This window comes from Talpa occidentalis, unplaced genomic scaffold (assembly GCF_014898055.3).
Source record: "Talpa occidentalis isolate TD23 unplaced genomic scaffold, MPIMG_talOcc4v2.1 talOcc4.16, whole genome shotgun sequence".
Lineage (NCBI taxonomy): Eukaryota > Metazoa > Chordata > Mammalia > Eulipotyphla > Talpidae > Talpa > Talpa occidentalis.
The window spans coordinates 79,016,333-79,036,752 of NW_023601653.1; the positions used below are offsets into that span (position 1 = coordinate 79,016,333).

At 64.9% G+C, this 20,420-nt stretch overlaps 1 protein-coding gene across 1 annotated transcript; it reads left to right on the forward strand.

Annotated features, from left to right (window-relative positions):
- The first annotated feature begins 6,617 nt into the window (after positions 1-6,617).
- On the forward strand, positions 6,618-20,419 carry TNS2 (tensin 2). The gene is given in 31 exon segments (XM_037514810.2): positions 6,618-6,809; positions 7,560-7,780; positions 9,368-9,476; positions 9,883-9,920; positions 10,741-10,779; positions 11,074-11,112; positions 11,304-11,353; positions 11,581-11,752; positions 11,969-12,019; positions 12,311-12,433; positions 12,543-12,607; positions 13,413-13,496; positions 13,999-14,111; positions 14,195-14,255; positions 14,423-14,498; positions 14,696-14,825; positions 14,916-14,981; positions 15,057-15,170; positions 15,331-16,542; positions 16,682-16,832; positions 16,939-17,237; positions 17,240-17,548; positions 17,654-17,743; positions 17,987-18,112; positions 18,302-18,394; positions 18,514-18,591; positions 18,751-18,828; positions 19,205-19,373; positions 19,460-19,528; positions 19,624-19,653; positions 19,783-20,419. Coding segments are annotated over 30 exon segments (4,248 nt in total). The 5' UTR covers positions 6,618-6,809; positions 7,560-7,705; the 3' UTR covers positions 19,922-20,419.
- Position 20,420: the final 1 nt, after the last annotated feature.

Genomic DNA, 20,420 nt, shown 5'->3' on the forward strand with positions numbered 1-20,420 from the left:
GCTGCCAGCTCCACCTCTTATTTAATTCTGAGTTACTGGGGCCAGCCTAGGGGGAATTCCTTAATTTTTACCCCCCAGGGGGGTAGCTGGGAGTAAGTCTACAGGCCACTAAAGAATAGGACTTGTTGGTGACCAAGTAAGTGGGGAAATCGTGGTTTGGAAAGCAGCTTTGAGGAGGTAATGAATTATTTTGCACCAATAATAGGGGAAAGTGGTATGACCTCCAGTAAACACATGAATGATTGCTTCCTGGAACAGGAAGCACTTAGGGGTCATGGGAATTCCCAAGTCTTTTATGTGTCCGCCCTTTCTTAGTTAAACACTGTTCTTTCTGAAAGTGCAGTTTTATCCAAATCCTGTTGAAATCTTGAAGCTTTAAAATTTTAGACTTGCCATCTTACCATCCTCATGCTACTTTAACCTGTTACCTTCCCAAAAGTAGCTTCTATTTAAGTCGAATCTGACCCCCAGGCATCCCAGCTTGGCGCCCTGGGGGCCCCAGCGAGGAATCACTGCTTTTCTCCAGGCAAATCTTGGCCCCTTGGTGCCTGTTGGCTCTGAATCCTTCCCTCCGTCCATTCCTGCTGCTGCTTTGACCCTTTTTAAACCTCAAAAATTTGTAATAACCGGTCTTACAACCTTGATTAGGTTTTGTTGGGGTGGGGGGGGTTGGGGGTTTTTTTGTTTTTTAATAACACACATCCGCTCCACTGAAATCCCACACCAGTGTTTGAGCTTATAATGTGGCCTAGACCAATGTGTTTTGTTTTGTTCTGGGTTTTTTGTTGGGGTGTTTTGTTTTTTTTTTTTTTTTTTTTAAGCCTCCCTTGAGAAAACATGATAATGGAGAGAATATTTAACAAGGTCCTGGTTTCTCTGGAACACAGCAGCTTAACTCGCCTGCTTTTATGTGCACCTTTGTACTGTCAGCTCAGTGGGTGATGCCCTACGGGCACTACTGGTACCTGCAGAGATAAGACATCTCGGCCTCTCTTTTGCAATCCCTTCTCCCATCAGTCCCGGGCCAGGCCTTGTCTGGCCACGCTGGGTTGTTGGTCTGAGTGCTGCAGCAGTAGACACAAGGAATCATTTCCCTGGTGAACGTAAAAGATACAGCAAGTGAATGAACTTGAAATAATTGGCTTGGATTGACTAGTAGCTAGGAAAAGTGGCTTTTAGAGATACCCAAGGTCGAAGGGTTTTTTAAAAACCATTTGCTGTAGATGATGAAAAGGTAGGGTTTGCCCTCTTCGTGTCTACTTCCAAATAGTTGTATCCAGAAAAGCTGGTTTCCTCCCTGCCCCTGCCCCGCTAAGGAAAAGCAGGGATTTATGCCCCGTTCCTCGATACATGTAAAATTTGTACAAAAATATCTTCTATGAAAATGATTTGTAATCTGTAGACTTAATACCTGGGAGATGTCTTGAGATGTAAAATCCCATCCTTTGGGTTGTGGGGGTTTTTTTTGTTTGTTTTCTCCAAATAAATCTGCTCTTTAAAGTTCATATTTTTAATGCTGAAATTCTTTGACATCACTTCACCCTCCCAAGGCTTTTCATTGGACCCTTGGTTCACGGTCTGCTGCTCGCCCCATCTCCATCTCTGACCTCTCTGGGCACCGAAGACTTGGTGCAAGCACCAGAGGGGGTGGGGTTGCCCGGGAAGCTGACTGCTTGTGGGCAACTAAGAGCTTGGGATTTGCCCCTGCTCCCCTCCAGTGTTCCCTCGCCTTCCTGCAGCCCGCTGCCCGGGCCTTCGAGGAAGAGGCAGCTCTAGGGAGAAATCTTCATGTGCGTTGGGCAGTGGCTCTGACCCTCACCCTTGGCAGCCTGGCACGGTGCCACTTTGCCATCCGTGTCGCACCAGGTGAACGGAGTTCGTCTAACAGGGCGGTCTGGGCTACTACGGGCCACTTTCCCTTCGGCAGGGCTTAGATTTGGTGGGAATTTTCCAAACGGGGACAGACCGTTCATTGTGGCAAGGCAGGAAGGGGGTTCGGACCCAGGCTGGCCAAGAACCCCTAAGGTCACAAGCCGGTGGAGGCTAGAAAGCCCGGGCCCCTCCCACACAGCCCTGGGGAGGGGACACTGAAGGGAAGACAAGTTGCACAAGTGGCTTTCCTGGCGCTGCAGCACCTTGAAGCGTCCGCTGGGGCGATCTCCAGGGTAAAGGGTTTGGTGGGTGTCATGACTCAAGAGCATTTCAGGTGGGTTTAGGTAAGGAATGCACCCCCCCACCCCACCTCGCCCTTCTGGAAATCTGCAGAGGTCACTCGTGACATTCAAGCCTCTGCTTCCAGCCACCCCCCTCACGTGGGTCACGTCACGACAGGAGACAAGGGGAAGCTACCTTGAAAGAGGCTGTGTTGGTTGCGTGCAGAGCGGACGGGGAATTAGGACCTCACTACACATCCCAAGAGGGCGCTCTCCATTCCAGGGGAGCGAGGGTGCTTCGTCCAGCCCCACTCCGTGCCCGGTCAGCACGCGAGGCCCCTCCGCAGGGAAGGACCCCAGGACTGGTCAGCCACGGGTGTGGGTTGAGATCCTACTTCAGAGGGGTCGATTTGCGCTTGGGCCCCTTGCGCCCTCCAGCTTCTAAACAAGCACTAGGCTGTGGTCCCGTTGGTGCTGAGGGCCCCACCTCAAGTGCCAGGCCAGCTCCCAGCATCCGGCCGCTCAGGAAATGGGAGCGCTTACACATCTGTCCCTGGGAAACATGATTTCTCATATAAAATCTTGTTTCTTAGCAACCACTGAAGCCCCCAGGACCCCCAGTGAAGGGAGGACTCAGCCCTCCCTCACCCTCCCTTTTCGCCAAAAGTTTGAAGAGGCGAGCTGGATGCTCCCGCCCAGCTGCAGCAGCCTCCCACTTGGACAATGCACCCTCTGTCCTCATCCAGGAGACCCGCCCCGAAGTCAGCTCTGCCCCTTCCCCCACTTCCTGGCTCCCAGTGCCCAAACCCTCCACCGAAGTTCCCCTGACCCGGTGCTCTACACCCTCAATGTCCTCATCCCCACCCCAAGGATCTGAGCATACTCGGCCACAGGCATGGGATCTCCCCAGGCCATGAAAGAGGGGGTTCAGCCTTCAGTGCCAAGATGGACTGCCCTCTGCATCATCAAGGTAAGGGAATTTGCATGGATGGAGTGTCAGTGTGTTCCAGAAATTGCTTCACCTTGATTAACATCATCCTGGCTTCCCCCCACCCCACCCCGGCCCCGCCTTCCCTTCTGAAGCTCCTGATGCTCTAAGCTGGTAATCAAGATGCCTGGCTTGCCCCCACCCAGACACAGTCTGTGTAATTTTTCACTCTCAACCTTTTCCTCAACTTCCCTCCTGCAGATTCCCTCACACGGGCCCCAATCTTGAGAGTAGGAATCAAGTCGGGGCTGGAAGTTCAGCTACTGTCTCCCAATTCTCTGGAACCTTGTAAGATCCTCTTAGGTGCAGCAACACCCACAGACGGGACAGCTGGAGCTCTGCCACCTCTCTGGGACCCAGGCAAGAGCGTCTCTAGTCCCAGTCTCTGCTCTGGTACCTGTGGAGACCAGAACTTGTCCTCTTGGCAGGCAGCCCAGACCTACCAGACCCCTAATGGATTCTGGGAAGGGGAAGACGTTAAAGAGATAGCAGGAGGCTCCACAGAAATGAGCAAATGTTTATAACTCGCGTATCTCAACTGCACAATCAAATTTTGCCAAAATACACTGACTGATTTTCAGCCTTGCCCTGGCAGCCTCCAACCCAACGCGGGCATCTGCCCACCCCCTCCCGCCCCCCCCCCCAGCCCCAGCGCCCCTGCTGCTCTCAGCTCTGAGTCTGTCTGCTTGACATCAGCTGGGCCAAAAGCAGTTAAAATCAAGGCTCCCAAGTCCAGCCACACCCGCCCTCCCAAAAGCCAGCCTCCGGGGGACCCACATTGTCACCAGGGCTGCTTCACAGCCTCCTCCTGGCCTCCAGATTGGAGTCAGGTGCTCCGCCCCCTCATCCTCAGAACCAGACTCCCAGCCTTTGCCAAAGGCAAGATGCGCACAGAAGGACACACAAGCGGGACACCGGACAGGGAGGGACGGGCCTCCCAGCCCTCTCAGGAGTAGCGCTGACGCGAGCAGGCTTTGGGCGCTGCGCCCCGGGCACTGGCGCCTCGGAACACACCCCCTCCCTCCCCCGCAGATTGCATCATGGAAAGCCCCGTGGGGAGGGCGGGGGAGAGGTGCAGGAGTGCTCGCCGCCAAGGCCGGGGCAGGGGGGGCAGACCCGCAGAGGTTAGAAAGGCGCCCCGGCCTTCGCCCCCCCCTGCCTTCCCTCGGGGGGCACGAGGCAAGCAGCCCCCGCCAGGCCCCAGGTCCAGACACTGCAAAGCGGACTGGGCTTAGGCCGCAGAGTGAACTTCCAGCCCCGCTGGGACCCCGGGGCCTGAGTTCAATGCGAGGAAGCCTCTCCCGGCAGGGCTCCTGGAAGCGGCAGTGACCGCCTCGGGGTGCCGGCCTCGGGGTGCCGGCCTCGGGGTGCCGGCCGTGGCTGGCGCCGCGGGGGGCGGGGGGGCTGGACTCGACGGCGGTCCGCGCGACCCGTCCTCCGAGGGCGAGCGGGCGCCTCCTGCGGGCGGGGGGCAGGCGAGGGCGTCCGGCGACGGGGCTCGCGCGTGGACGGGCGGCGCTCGCCTCGCCAGGCCGGGCCGCAGGGGTCCTGGCGTCGGGGTCAGGCCCAAGCCCCCCACTCCGGAGCAGCGGGGCCGCGCGGCCGCGGGGGTTCTGTTTCCTCCTGCCGCCTTCTGGGTCCGCGTCCACCTTTGCTTCTGCGGCCGTGCGGCTCGCGTGAGCCTCGCCGGGCCCGCGCCCCCGCCCGCGCCCCCGCCCCGCGCCCCGCCGCCTCGGGCCCGGCCCGGCCCGGCCCGGCGCGTCTCCGCGGCCCGCGCCGCGGCCTCCCCGAGGCCCTTTGTGCGCGTGGGCTCGGGGGGGCGGGGGCGCGGGGCCGGCGGGGCGGGGAGCGGCTGCGGCGCGGGGATTGGCGCGGGGCGGGCGGCGCGCGCGGAGGGGCGGGCGCGGGGCGCGCGGGGGAGGGAGCCTCAGGCCCGGCCGCCTCCGCCGCGTCCCCGCGCGGGCCCGAGCGCGATGGGCTGGCCCGGGGGCTCCCCCTGCTGCTGCCCCGCCCCGGCGCGCCCCGCCCCGCGGGGCGCCCCCCGCAGGTGAGTGGCCGCGCGGCGGCCTCTGCGTCACGCCGGGCGGGCGGGGCCGGGGGCGAGCGCCAGGGGCGCGGGGGCGCGGGGGGCCGCGGGCACCCCGAGCGGGCGCGGGGGCCGGGGCCGGCCGCGGGGGGCCCTGGAGGCCGGCACGGGGGCGGGGGCGAGGGGGGACACCCCGGCGGGCGGTCACGCCCTCTCGGGCTCGGGGCGCCGCTCCGTCCCGCCGGCACGAGGCGCGCCGCCCCCGCTCCCCGCGCGAGCCTGGCGGGCCCCGGCCTGGCCTGGCCCCGAGAGCGCGCGGGCGCCCCGGCCCGGCCCGGCAGCGCCGCGGAGGGCGAGGCTGAGGGCACCGGCAGGCGTGACCGTCCAGCCCCGCTCATCGGCCTCCTCCGCCGCTCCCCGCCATCCCCTGGGCACACCGTGGCACCCCCCTTCCCGGGCCTCACCCCTCCTCCGCCGCCGGCCCGCGCCGGCCTCTCACCCAACCGCAGCTATTTCCAGGAAGGGGGGTCTGCAAACAAACCCGCGGCTTCTGCGCGGGAGGGCCGGGCAGGGGCAGAGCAGGCCGGCCAGGGAAGGCCCCGCAGGAGGACGGCAAGGGCCCCGGGGGGCTCCGTCCACCCCGTAGCTGCTTTTCCTCTCAGCTCCCCCTGCAGAGCCCGCTGGCTCCCACCTCCATCCTCCTCGGAGGTGCCCATGGGGCGCCCCACAGGGCTAGTGCGCTCCCCAGAGATGAGGAGCAAGTGTCCTGTGATACCGGGGGAACCTGTTCCAGGTGAGGGCGACGGCCCAGTGAGAGGCAGAAGAAGGGAGAGCAAACTGCTGGGGGGTCCTGGTCAGGGTGTGGGCAGCAGGCGCAGCCAGCTGGGCTAGGGACCAACCAGGCCAGACCCAGTGGCCCACACTGGCCAAGAGCCTGGAATGTCCTGGGACCCAGCCAGGGCTGGGGTGGGAGTGGGTTGCGGAGCCAGTACCCCGCTCTAGTTACAGGCCAGGCCTGGCCCCACAGATGCCTCCCTGCCATCAAGACACCCTGGGGACAGGCTTCCTGACCTAGGACAACCAGAGCCTCGCCGAGAAGCTCCAGGCCAGGCCCAGCACAGGGCGGTCCAGGGAAGTGTCCCGAAGGGCTTCCCAGACGGGGTCCCATCCCAGGAAAGGCAGGACAGATCAGCCCAGTGGGCACGAAGGAGGGAGAAGGGACGTCTAAGGCCCTGGCGGCAGGAGCTAGCGCTGGGGTGCTGCCTGAGCTCCGGGCCATTCAGTAAATTCCATGCCGAGGTGAACACGCAGTAAATGCCATACATTCAGGGAATACCACGGGGGGCACATTTGCATGTTCTCTGGAGTGGCAGCTGTGGCCAGCGGAAGGGGCTGCTCTCCAAGGCTTGGGCTAAGGACCCCAGGCCATCTATTAACCCCTAATATTTTGGGAAGATTACCCCCCTCCCTTTCCCAAGGTCCCAATCCACCTCCTCCCCTTGCCTCCTGGGACAGGAAATTGGCCGCCTTCCCAGGAGGAAGGCAGGAGGCCTGTGGAGAGGGGTGGAGTGTCTGTTGGGAGGAGGCCTCCTGTCCAGTCCCCCAGCCCTGGGACAGCGGCTGTGCAAGGAGAGCCATGAAGGTAGTACTCAGGCTTCGGGGGGTAGGGGGTGTGCCCCGGCCCTGGCACTGGGGTGGAGCCAAGGACCTGAGATGGGCAGCCCACACAGCCAGGGGGTGGGTGAGTGGGGGACTGTCCAGAGCGAGCAGCTGGGGGGGGGCTCTCGGGAGAAGGGCCTGAGACGCCCGGCACTGGAGCAAGAGGATGACTCACTCCTGCGGGCACAGCAGCCCTCTGACTGGGATGTGGCCTTCCCGTCTGGGGGGGAAGGGGCCGTGCGTGTCTTCCTTTTCCTAGTCTCAGCCAGTGAGAATGAGGCGGGAAGGTGGCCCTCAGGCCCAGTTCCCCTGACCCGCAGGATGCACTCCGATCCCGGCTGGCCGTGCTGGGCAGGGCTCGCGAGTCCCAGCTCCCCTCCCTCCCCACCGGAAGTCCCCAGAGAGCTGAGTTCTGGCTGGGTGGCTGGCCCGGCTGAACACCGTGTTCCCTGCAGGCCCTTGGGCCCAGCCCTGAGACCCAAATTCCCACCCTGCCCCGGCCCCGCCCCGCCAGGGGCTGGCCCTGGGAATCCCGAAGATCCCTGGATAGGGTGGATCCCGGGGCAGGGGGCAGCTCCAGAGGGTAGGTGGGAGGCAAGAGATCCAAAACGGACACTCCCAGCAGGGTAGATCCTGGGAATCTGATCTCCTGGCCGCCCCCACATCCTCCCCCACCCCCACTTCCTGGAGCAGCGACCTGCCCCCTTCCCGCCTGCACTCCCCTCACTTCCAGGGCCGGGCTTCTCCTCGCACCAGCCAGACAGCCCACCCTCCACCCAGGGGAAGCGGCTGCCTCCGCCAGGCTGCTTCCAGGAAGCCCCGGGCCAGGCCCCAGCATTGTTCGGGCCCCTCGGCCGACACCCCAGCCAGCTAGACACCATGAAGTCCAGCGGCCCGGTGGAGAGGCTGCTCAGAGCTCTGGGGAGGAGGGACAGCAGCCGGGCCACCAGCAGGGTAGGAGTGCCTACTGGGTGGGCAGAGGAGGGGCAGGGGTGGAGGTGTTGGGGGGGGCAGGATTCAGGCTGGACCCTCTTCCTAGTTTCAGAGCCCCAGCCTTCTCCCTTTGGCATGCACCCCCTCTTTACTCTGCCCTTTTGGGGTGGTCAGCTCTGCGACATGAGCAGCAGAACCTGGTGTCCCTTTTAGTTCCTCTCTCACCTCCCCTGCCTGGGGCAGTCCTCGGAGTCCTGGTACCCCCAAACCTGTGGCGAGATGTAATTCATTGCAGGTAGTATCCTAGAGCTAGGGCTGAGAGATCACACCCCTTCCCTGGGCAGAGAATTTGGGGGTAGTGCGGTAGGGGTGAGGAAAGGAAGGGGGGGAGCTAGGTCTCAGGAGCGCTTTCCTCCTGGGGCTGTGGTTTCTGCTGACATCATCTGTGTACGCTGTCAAGGCCAAAATGCACCCGACTTTCCTAGAGCGGCAGGCAGGGCTGGCCCAGCCCAGAAGAGTTCAGGTTGGGTTTCATCCAGGTGCTTCAGGAACAGCCAAGAGACCAGAGGTGATGCCTGGGGTCCTCCAGGCTGGGGGGCCTAAAGGCTCCATCACTCCTTTCCCCACATTTTCTCAGCTTTATCCCAGAAACAGCTCAGGATGACACGAGACAATATTGTTGGGGGGGGGGTGGCGGGTGGGGGGCTGAACTTGACCTCCACAGGAGAGAGGTAGAAAAGGAAGCATGGCAGCAAGTGGTCCCCACAGGATGGGAGGTGTGAACCCACAGTGGAGGGATGGGGCTGAGGTAGGCCTGGGCCCTAAGGGGGCATTCCCGCCTCCCGCCTCACTGCACCCTGGGCAGGGAGGGACCCCACAGAGCATCTGGTCCTCCCCCACCTTTATCCCATGCTGATCCCACCTGAAGCTCCTCAGGTGATGGGGTGTCACCACACCCAGGAGCAGCAAGGCAGCTACGTTTCCCCAGGGCCATGCCTCTGTCTGCCTCTCCTCGGCAACCCCCCCCACACACAGCCTGCCTGCTGCCTGCCCGCTGCCCGCTGCCTGCCCGCCTGCCGCCTCAATGCACAATGAGTAAACATGTTGTTCTGACAGTCGGGGGAGGAGGGCATGTCAGCTGCCTAAAGCGTGGGGTAGCAGCAGCCAGGGGAGCCGGACTGGCAGAGGCCACCCCTGCTGGGTCGGTCTGGACTGGCTCTGCGTGCCTGCCACCTACCTTCCCGCCTGTGCCCTCCCCCCCAGGGGCCTCCATGGGGAGAGCAAGATGGGAGGAGATGCAGGGGACCCTCAGCGCGCAGCCCCTCCCAGAAGGAAAGTTCTATAGTTGGGGTGGTAGTGACCACAAGGGCCACAGGAGGGGTGCAAGCGATCCCCTGGGGAGGAGCTGACCCAGCTAGGGTGACGCAAGGGGCCAGATTCCATGCACCGTAGAGGACCTGCGGCCCCACAACTGCCCGGAAACAGCTGTGGCCAAGGGCGCCTTACAAGTGCGGGGGCCGAATGGGGACGGAGGGAGGAAGAACCCCGCGCGGGGCTGAGCCCAGGCGCAATCCCTGCTGCCTCTGCCCCTCTGTCCCGCCACCCCAGCCCCGGCGAGCGGAGCCGCACAGCTTCCGGGAGAAGGTTTTCCGGAAGAAGCCGCCCGTGTGCGCCGTGTGTAAGGTGACCGTCGACGGGACGGGCGTCTCATGCAGAGGTGAGGCGCCGCCTGGACCGCGCGGCCGGCTCGCGGAGCAGCAGTCACGTCGTGCACGCGGCCCCGGCCTGGCCAGGCCTCTGCCTTCTCTGCAAACAGCCCTCGCTCCCCAGGCCAGACGCCCCCGGCAGCCCAGATCTACTGCTCTTAGGACCTCCCCGCCCTGACTGGGGGCTTCCCTCTCCTCCCCCTCGGCCCCCCACCCCAGCCACCCTAGGACATTGTCCCCGGCCCCCTCCCGGCCCGCGCACCCCACTGCCGTTCTCTCCCCTTGGCCCCTCAGCCAGCCCAGGGCAGCTGCAGTCCTGGGAGTCCCGGGGCCAAGTTCCGGGGCTTGGGAGGCCCGTCCCTCCCACTGTCCCCGAGCCTCCTGCTGACCCCGCTCTTCCCCTCTCCCGCCCTCCAGTCTGCAAGGTGGCAACCCACAGAAAATGTGAAGCCAAGGTGGGTACTTGGGGGGGACGGGGGCCCCTTCCTCTGAAACCTCCTCCTCTCTCCACCCTCTCGCCAGGGGGCACCCGGCTGGGCTGGGAGAGGGTGCTGTCCTGGGCCCTTTAAGAACCGCCCTACTCCACCCCCTGGGGGCTGGCCCAGGCCGGTGGACAGCGTTTGTCTTGGTGCTGTGCCCAGGCTGCAGCTGGCGAGAGGGGGGGGGGCAAAATGGGGAGGAGGAAGGGTGGGGTGGGAGGGTGGGGGAGCAGGATCTCAGAGATTGGGCAGCCGGATGGGCTGTGCCTTCCCTCTGGGGAAGGGTCCTCGGGATGCCCGGGTGGGTCTAGGCCCCGGGCAGGCTAGACAGAAGGTACGTCTGTAGCTGGTACCCACCGTCCACTGGGGTGGGCAGCCCCATCTTGGGGGCGGTTCCCTGGTCCTCCTGCAGTACGGGGGGTCCCAGCACCCGGGGGCTGACTTAGGGGGAGCTGTGTGCCCAGGGGCGGGGTCTCCGGTGAAAGAGGCCAGTGTCCGACCCTGGCCGTGGCCTGCCTGCGCGGCTCTATATATAACTCCTGCCCTGCAGCTGGATGAATGGGGGTCTGTGTGGGCAGGGGGCGGGGAGCCAAGAGCAACAACTGGGGACCTGGGGGTGGGGGACCAAGAGGCCGCAGGAAAGGCGCCCTTAAATAGAGGTACCTCAGCTGGAGCCTGCTCCCATCTGCTGACGACCCCTCCACCTTCTTGCCGGAGCTGAGGGGTGGCCCCATCCTCAAACCCAGGAGAGCCCGTTGCTCCGGGAGCTCAGCCCCTCGCTGGGGTTTCCTTGCAGGTGACTTCATCCTGCCAGGCCGTGCCTCCTCCGGAGCTGGTGAGCCCGGGACGGGTGGGGACGGGCGGGGGAGGCCAGGAACTGGCTGCAGCGTCCAGAGGCCTGGACGGAGAGAGCCCCCCGCAGTCCCCCCGGCTGCTGTGGGGACGGGCCACCCCGAGGGGGTGTGGGGGTGCCTGAGCAGCCTGCCCTCCGGGCCTCTGGCCTGCGGGGAGCTGGGACCCCAGCCCTGGCCTGAAGCAGCTCCGCAGGGACACTGGCCTGCCCTCCCTGCTACTGGGGCCCGCGCTGGGCCCTGCCCGGCCCTGACCACCCCTTCCCGCCTCCCTCCAGCGGAGAAGCACGGCCCCTGTGCGGCGCATAGAGCACCTGGTGAGGCGATGGGCAGCGGCGGGAGCCCCTGGCTCTGGGCTTCGGGGCTAAGGACCCACCTGCCTCTGCTCCCAGAAGCTGATGGAGCCGAGGGGGGCGCGGTGCTCCGTCCTCTGGGGGGGGGGGCGGAGGGAGGAAAGCCGCGAGGGAGGGACACCCCAGGACAGCCGCCCGCGTGTCTCACCTGCCAGGGCTCCACCAAGTCCCTGAACCACGCGAAGCAGCGCAGCACTCTGCCCAGGTAGGGCCTGCCGGTGCCCCGCAGCCCTTTCCGCGGGCCCGGCCCCTCGGCTGGGCTCTGACCCCCGGGGAGCCCCTCAGGCGGCCCCAGCCACCCTGGGCGCACGGGCCTCATTTGCGGGCGCCCCACACACCCCCCACCTCCCTGCCCCCAACACGCCCCCGCCTGCGCCCCCCCCCCCCCGCGCCCCCCGGAGCCTCAGGCCGGCCCGCGCCCGCGCCCCGCAGGAGCTTCAGCCTGGACCCGCTCATGGAGCGGCGCTGGGACCTGGACCTCACCTACGTGACCGAGCGCATCCTGGCCGCCGCCTTCCCCGCGCGCCCCGACGAGCAGCGCCACCGCGGCCACCTGCGGGAGCTGGCGCACGTGCTGCAGAGCAAGCACCGCGACAAGTACCTGGTGAGGCGGCCCGGCCGGCCGCGGGCGGGGGGGGGGGGGGGGGGGGGGGGCTCGGGCGCCCCCGGCCTGGAGCGCGGGCCTGGACGCGGGGCCGCCTCAGCAACAGCCCCGGCCGGAGATGCTGTCACTGTGGGTCACGGCGGGGGCAGCACCCGCACCCACCACCAGCCTCCGTGCCGGCGGGCACTTCCCTCTAAGGGTCCCCTTTACTTGCAGCTCTTCAACCTTTCAGAGAAAAGACACGACCTGACCCGCCTGAACCCCAAGGTAGGAGGGGATGGAAGCCATTACCCTGGACCACCCCCGCAGAGCCCACGGCCTCCTCATTTAGTAGCAGCGGTCGGAATCCGTGTCCTTCTTAAGCGTTTTCGCGAATGTCCTGTTCCTGAGACACCCAAAGGGTGGTGCAGCTTGGCATCAACCCACTGTGGGCGAGAAGTGTCGCTGCCCTCACGGACGCCAACCAGCCCCCGGCCTTGCACCCCAGACCTTGACACCCTGTCCCTTTGCCACCCCCACCCATCTCTTCACCCGCGGTTCTCCCCCGCTCCCCACCAGGTCCAGGACTTCGGGTGGCCTGAGCTGCACGCACCCCCCCTGGACAAGCTGTGCTCCATCTGCAAAGCCATGGAGACGTGGCTCAGTGCCGACCCGCAGCACGTGGTGGTGCTGTACTGCAAGGTGGGCGGGGCCGCGGGGTGGGGGGGCAGGAGTGCCCTCGGGGCCGGGCCCTGGCCAGCCACCCTGGTCTATGTCCGCGTCACCCCTCCCTGTCCGTGTATATCCTCAGGGGAGCAAAGGCAAGTTTGGCGTCATCATCTCTGCCTACATGCACTACAGCAAGATCTCTGCAGGGTGAGCTTCCCTGACCCGCTTCACCCCGGCCCCGATGGCCCTTCCTGCAGCGACCATTCATGAGCCCGTCTCCTCCGTGCTCCTAGAGCAGTTTACTGTCAACGGGGCCTTTCCTCCTGCTTCCTCTCACCTGTCCTTCACCTGTTCCCGGCACACGGTCTGTATTAGCTTCTTAGAGTTGCAATGAAAGAGGAGAGTTGGGACGACAGAAATGTATTGTCTCGGCTCTGGAGACTGGCAAGTCTAACATCGAGGCGCCAGCAGGGCCGCGCTCCCTCCGAGACCGAGTAGACACTTTCTTCGCCTCTCTCTGGTTTCGGTGGAGGCCAGCGATCCTGGTGTCCTTGGCTGCAGACGCAGCACTCCAGCCTCTGCCTCCGTCCTCACGTGACCTTCTTCCTGTGTGTGTCTGTCTCTTCTCTTCTTCTAAGGACACCAGTCACTGGATTAAGGGCTCACTCTCCTCCAGTAGGACATCTTCCCTAATTACATCTGCAGCGACCCTATTTCCAAATAAGGTCACATTCTGAGGTACATATCTTTTTGGGAGGACACAAGTCAAGCCTTAACATGGTCTTATTACCCCATTTTACAGATGAGGAAACTAAAGTTCAGGGAACAATTACCTGAGGCCCAACAGCTAATAAAGTGACTGTATGTGGGGCTTCTAGTTCTCCTTACCCCCATTCCGGGTTTCCTCTAGACTTGAGGGCTTTGCCCCCCTCCTTTCTCCCCTGGGGCTTAGGGGTGGGAGATGGGGCTAGACAGCCACCCTAATGCTCTGCACTGGCCCTGCTCTCCTCAGGGCCGACCAGGCGCTGGCTACTCTCACCATGCGGAAGTTCTGCGAGGACAAGGTGGCCTCGGAACTGCAGCCTTCCCAGCGCCGGTGAGCAGCCCGGGTGGGGATGAGCCAGAGGAGCAGCTCTGTCCCTCCTTGGCTCCCAAGGCCAAGAGGCATTCATGCAGCGCACCTGCTGGGGCCAGACGCGGTGCCAGGTGCCAAGAATTCAGAACCAACAAGGTCCCTGCCCTCTTGGAGCTAATGTTCTGGTGGCGTAGAGGCAAAATGCCTGTGAATAAATAGACAAGATCATTTTAGATCGTGGAAAAGGCTATGAATAAAACTAAGTCTTGTGATAGAGACTGGCAGCGCAGCCGGGGCACCTCTGTAGCATGAGCTCTGGGAAGAGCATTCCAGCAGAGGAGAAACAAGTCCCACCTTGAGCTAGCACGGGTTGAGGTTAGCTGCAAGGAAGGACTCTCTGGTGAGCTGGGACATGAGAGGGAAATGCTGAGAAGAGCAGGCTTTCTGGGGGTGGGTGGGGTGTACACAGACAATGACCCAAGGGGACCTCTAGAGCAAGGGGCTTATGCTTATCCCCCTCCAGATACGTCAGCTACTTCAGTGGTCTGCTGTCCGGCTCCATCAGAATGAACAGCAGTCCTCTCTTCCTGCACTATGTGCTGGTGCCCGTGCTGCCAGCCTTTGAACCTGGCACAGGTGAGTCTGCTCTCCATGTGAGGACCAGCGGCCACCCACCCTCCTCCACTCAGCACTCCTCATGCGCCTTCTCGCCCTGCCAGGCTTCCAGCCCTTCCTCAAGATCTACCAGTCCATGCAGCTTGTCTACACATCCGGAATCTAGTGAGTCTCTCTTCCCAGGCCCCTGACACCTCCACGGCCTGGAGTCCTGTTTCTCCAGCCAAAAGGTCCATCCTGCAGGACTCCCAGACCTGATGGCGCCCTTCCCTCCCGGCTGTTCCTGGCCGCTCCGGACCCGAGCGCCTCTGACCAGTCTGCTCTCTTCGCAGTCACATTGCAGGCCCCGGCCCCCAGCAGCTTTGCATCAGCCTGGAGCCAGCCCTCCTCCTCAAGGGCGATGTCATGGTGAGCTGGCCCCAGCAACAGGGACAGCCGCGGGGATGGAGCGGGTGCTGGCGTGCATCCTGCCAGCTGACTGTCCGTTGGCGGGTGAAAAGGAGACCCCTAGGTGGAGAGGTCGCTTGCGGTGGAAGCAGTCCCCAGGGCGGAAGCACAGAGGTGCGTGAGCATGAGCTCTTGACCCCCAGCCTCCCACCCTCCAGGTGACGTGCTACCACAAGGGGGGCCGGAGGACAGACCGGACCCTTGTATTCCGAGTCCAGTTCCACACGTGCACCATCCACGGGCCACGGCTCACCTTCCCCAAGGACCAGCTGGATGAGGCCTGGGCTGGTGAGTGGGTGACCAGTGGCTTGGGAGCTGCGGCCCAGGGGAAGGCAGGCGGGGGGCGGGAACAGGCTCCTCACTGTCCACTTCCCACAGACCAGCGGTTCCCCTTCCAAGCCTCGGTGGAGTTTGTCTTCTCCTCCAGCCCCGAGAAGATCAAAGGTAACAGCAGGGCCTTGGGGCGTGGGCTGAAGGCCGCCCCTCCCTGCTCCCTGACACCTGGCGTCCTTTCTGCAGGCAGCACCCCGCGGAATGACCCCTCGGTGTCTGTGGACTACAACACCGCGGAGCCCGCCGTGCGCTGGGATTCCTACGAGAACTTCAACCAGCACCACGAGGACAGCGTGGACGGTGCGTGGGGCAGGGGTGGTGGGCGGTGCACGTTTGGGGGACACGCGCCCTCCTCCCGGGCAGATCCCCACCCAACAGACCCCCTGAGCTGAAGTCTCGAGCGCTGTCCCCCGTGACTGACTCTCTCTCTCTCTCCCTCCCTGACCCACTCCCCACTCAGGCTCCCTGACACACACCCGGGGCCCCCTGGATGGCAGCCCCTATGCCCAGGTGCAGCGCGCCCCCCGCCAGACCCCACCAGCACCGTCTCCAGAGCCGCCCCCACCCCCGATGCTGTCCGTCAGCAGCGACTCCGGCCATTCCTCCATGCTGACCACGGAGCCGGCTGCCGAGTCCCCTGGCCGGCCGCCCCCGACGGCTGCCGAAAGGCAGGAGCTCGATCGCCTGCTGGGCGGCTGTGGCGTGGCCAGTGGGGGCCGGGGCGCTGGGCGCGAGACGGCCATCCTGGATGATGAAGAGCAGCCCCCCGCGGGCGGAGGCCCCCACCTCGCCACGTACTCTGGCCACCGACCCGGCCTCAGCCGCCACTGCTCCTGCCGCCAGGGCTACCGGGAGGCCTGCGGCGTCCCCAACGGGGGCTTCTACCGGCCCGAGGGCACTCTGGACAGGCGGCGGCTGGCCTACGGGGGCTACGAGGGCCCTCCCCAGGCCTACGCCGAGGGCCCTCTGGAGAAGCGGCGCCTGTGCCGGTCCCTGTCCGAGGGGCCCTACCCATACCCGGCCGAGCTGGGAAAAGCAGCCAACGGGGACTTCGGCTTCCGCGCCCCCAGCTACCGGGAGGTGGTGATCCTGGAGGACCCCGGGCTGCCTGCCGTGTGCCCCTGCCCCGCCTGTGAGGAGAAGCTGGCACTGCCCACCGCAGCCCTGTATGGGCTACGGCTGGAGAGGGAGGCTGGAGAGGGATGGGCAAGTGAGGTTGGCAAGCCTCTCCTGCACCCCGTGCAGCCTGGGCACGCCCTGCCCCTGCTGGTGCCTGCCTGCGGGCATCACCACGCCCCCATGCCTGACTACAGCTGCCTGAAGCCTCCCAAGGCAGGCGAGGAAGGGCACGAGGGCTACCCCTATGCCATGTGCCCCGAAGGCAGGTATGGGCATCCCGGGTACCCCACCCTGGTGACATACAGCTATGGAGGAGCAGTGCCCAGTTACTGCCCGGCCTATGGCCGGGTGCCTCACAACTGTGGGTCTTCAGGCGAGGGCAGAGGATACCCCAGCCCTGGTGCCCACTCCCCTCGGGCTGGCTCCATTTCCCCGGGCAGCCCACCCTACCCACAGTCCCGGAAGCTGAGCTACGAGATCCCTGCAGAAGAAGGCGGGGACAGGTATCCACTGCCCGGGCACCTGGCCCCAGCGGGACCCTTGGCATCAGCAGGTGAGGGGCTCTGGGGTGGGGAGGGCCCAGGGCAGAGGAGGGCTCTGGAAGAACGTGGGGAGGAGGCACAGGGAGAAAGAACTCACCCAGCAGAGGGCATCGTCCTGGCTCACACCCCCTCTTCTCCCATCCCCAGCAGAGTCACCCGAGCCAGCGTCCTGGAGGGAGGGCCCCAGCCGGCACAGCACCCTGCCTCGGTCTCCCCGAGATGCCCAGTGCGGGGCCTCTTCCGAGCTGTCTGGTCCCTCCACACCCCTGCACACCAGCAGCCCCGTGCAGGGCAAGGAGAGGTAGGCAGAGCTCGGGGGTGCGCGTGCTTCCTGTTCAAGCAGAGGCCGACCCTGCAGGGCCGGGGCAGCTTACAGCGGGGCTCTGACGACCTGCCCTGCCCCGCAGCACCCGGCGACAGGACACCAGGTCCCCCACCTCGGCGCCCGCCCAGCGACGGAGTCCTGTTTCGCAGGGCGGCGCCGGTTCCCAGGCAGCCTGTGTGCAGCCCGCGTCCCAGGGAGGCGCCGCAAAGGCTTCCGAGCTGCCAGCAAGAAGTGGGCTTGAGCCTCCGGCCCCAGGGCCCTTCTCCCCGACCTCCTCTCCCGGCTCCCCCAACGACTGGCCTCAGGACAGGAGCCCGGGAGGCCACTCGGACAGGACCAGCCCCAGGGGCCCCGTGCCCACCACGCTGCCTGGCCTCCGCCATGCCCCTGGCAGGGTCTCCGAGACCCCCCCGACAGCCCGGATGGGTCTCCCCTCACCCCCGTGCCCACCCAGATGCCCTGGCTCGTGGCCAGCCCGGAGCCCCCTCAGAGCTCGCCCACGCCTGCCTTCCCCCTGGCCGCAGCCTATGAGGCCGGCGGCCCCGCCCAGCCCCCGCTGCCCGAGAAGCGCCACGTGGCGGGGCAGCAGCCCGGCGCCTGGGCTCCGGAGCAGGCGTCCCCCCCAGGCAAAGGCACCAGTCACCACGTCACCTTCGCGCCCCTGCTCCGGGATCACACCCCCGCAGCCCCAGGTATAAAGGCCCCAGAGGAGGCGGCGCCCCCTGGGGAGAACCCGTCCTCCCGGGGAGGGGCAGGGCGCGGGCCGGCGGCCCCAGCTCAGTCCCCGTCTGGCCTAGAGCCCCCGGTGCCCGAGAGCCAGAGCAACGTCAAGTTCGTCCAGGACACGTCCAAGTTCTGGTACAAGCCGCACCTGTCCCGCGACCAAGGTGAGCAGCCGGCGAGCTCGAGGCCCGCGCTGCCCCCGGGGCCCGGCGGGCGTGCTCCGGCCTCAGCCCCTCGCCAGCAGCTGACGCTGGGCTTTGGCCCAAGGAAGTCTGGGCCCGATGCTGCCGATGCCCTGCTGGCTCTGAAGTTCCGCCCGCAGAGGCCCAGCACCCCGAAGTGGGCAGGGTGGGAGGTCTGGGGAGCTGGTTAGCAGCCGGCCACCGCGACGGTCTCCGCTCCGCCAGCCATCGCCCTGCTGAAGGACAAGGACCCCGGGGCCTTCCTGATCAGGGACAGTCACTCATTCCAAGGAGCCTACGGGCTGGCCCTCAAGGTGGCGACGCCCCCACCCAGCGCTCAGCCCTGGAAAGGTAGGGAGTGCCCAGCCCTAGGGGAGAAGGGGAGAGGCGGGGAGGGAGGCACCAAAGGCAAGACGGGGTGGGGGGCCTTTCCGCCTCGGCAGGGAGAGGCAGGAAGTGGCTATTCCTGCGCTGGGAAGAATCCGGGCAGGGAGAAAGCAGGAACCTGGGATCTGATAAAGCCTTCCTCTCGCCTCTCAGGGGACCCCCTGGAGCAGCTGGTCCGCCATTTTCTCATTGAGACTGGGCCCAAAGGGGTGAAGATCAAGGGCTGTCCCACCGAGCCCTACTTCGGTGAGCAGGGCCAGAGAGGCTCCCCTGGGTTGGCTGAGGGAGGCCAGGCGGTCTCGGAGGGTGGCGGGAAAGCGGGGAGACCTGTGGGCATCTCGGGACCCGTCCCCCTCTCCCCGCAGGCAGCCTGTCCGCCCTGGTTTCCCAGCACTCCATCTCCCCACTGTCCCTGCCCTGCTGTCTGCGCATCCCCAGCAAAGGTGGGTGTCTGGTCACGAGTCTCCCGACCTCTCCCCTTCAGCCACAACCCACGGCCAACCCCCAGGTCCTGGCTCCCGGCCTGCCTTCCCCTGGGACGGCAGAGGGGGTTCTCCAGCTCCTGGGGAGCAGCGCGGCCCGCTGACCCTCGTGTCTATCAGATCCTCTGGAGGAGACCCCCGAGGCCCCGGTACCCACCAACATGAGCACCGCGGCGGACCTCCTGCGGCAGGGAGCTGGTAGGCGCCTCCCCTTCTCCCTTCCTGGGCACCAAGGGAGCCCCTGACGAGACCGGCTGGGGGCGCGGGAAGGCCCTGAGAGCGCCCACCCGAGAAAGCAGGGCGAGGCCCGCGTGTGCGGGCAGGAGGCGGAAGGGCCATCTTCCGTCCAGGTTCTCACGTCACGTGAGCATGAGAATCGCTGCGGGGGGAGGGGCGTGATAGAACGCAGACGCTCAGGCCTCTTCCCAGCATGCCCGACTACAGATCTGGGCGGCAGAGAGCCTGTGTTTGAGAGCAGCACTGACTGGGGAAGGTGCGGGCGTTGGAGCTCTTGGTGGGGAGGGGGCGGTGGCAGATCTGGTGCTCACCGCCGACCCGCTTCTCGCCCTCCAAGCCTGCAGTGTGCTCTACCTGACCTCGGTGGAGACGGAGTCACTGACCGGCCCCCAAGCCGTGGCCCGGGCCAGCTCCGCGGCTCTGAGCTGCAGCCCCCGCCCCACGCCGGCCGTTGTCCACTTCAAGGTCTCCGCCCAGGGCATCACGCTGACAGACAATCAGAGGAAGTGAGTGTGTGCCCCCATCCTCTGGGGAGCCCCAGGCTTTGCCCCGGAGGCCCAATTCCTGGCTGACCTTCACCCTCCCCCTGCAGGCTTTTCTTTCGCCGCCATTATCCGGTAACCAGCATCACCTTCTCCAGCACGGACCCGCAGGACCGCAGGTGACCTTCCCTCTGAACCCTTTTCTCCCGCAGCCCCCCTCCTCCTCGGTAGCTCCTCTCTGGGTGCACTCCTCACAGTTCTTCTCCTTCTGCAGATGGACCAACCCCGACGGGACCACCTCCAAGTAAGCCCCCCACGGAGTGCAGTCCCTCTTCCGAGGGATGAGGCGCCTCCGTCCTCCCCAGGCCTGGCTTTGCAGTCCCTTGTGGAAGGGATGCTGAGCCCCCGCCCCCCCTTGGCTTTGTGCCCCCAGGATTTTTGGTTTCGTGGCCAAGAAGCCGGGAAGTCCCTGGGAGAACGTGTGTCACCTCTTTGCAGAGCTTGACCCAGATCAGCCTGCAGGTGCCATTGTCACCTTCATCACTAAAGTTCTACTGGGCCAGAGAAAATGAAGGAAGGCCACCAGCTCAGAGCCCACATCAACACTGCGCCTCTCCCAGCACCCCACAGCCTCACTTCCCCTGGCCTGGACCCAGGAGGCCCGGAGCCAGCCCGCTCCCTAAGGAATGCGGAGAGGGCACTGACCTGGGCGCTGCTCCCTTCCCTGCCCCCAGCCTGCTAAGCTAAGTGGACGGGCCCGGGACATGACCTCGCACGTGAGCAGATGGCAGAGATGGGCATGTGAAGGGTGAGGCGGCACCAGCAGCTGAGCCCTGGAGGGGATCGGGACAGCCCCGCCTGCGCGAGAACACCAGCCCTGGATGGGAACAGGCCCTGCCAGCTGCGCCCAGCTGCAGGTCCTAGTATGGCAGGGACAGGGGAGAGGTGTGAGGGGCAGGCACTCCTCCTCTGCCTCCCCCTCTGAGCAAAAAGACCAGAGTGGAATCACATGAAAAGGGGGGGAAAAGAGTCTATTTTTGTCTAATAATAAAGAATCTCTATAACTTTTAG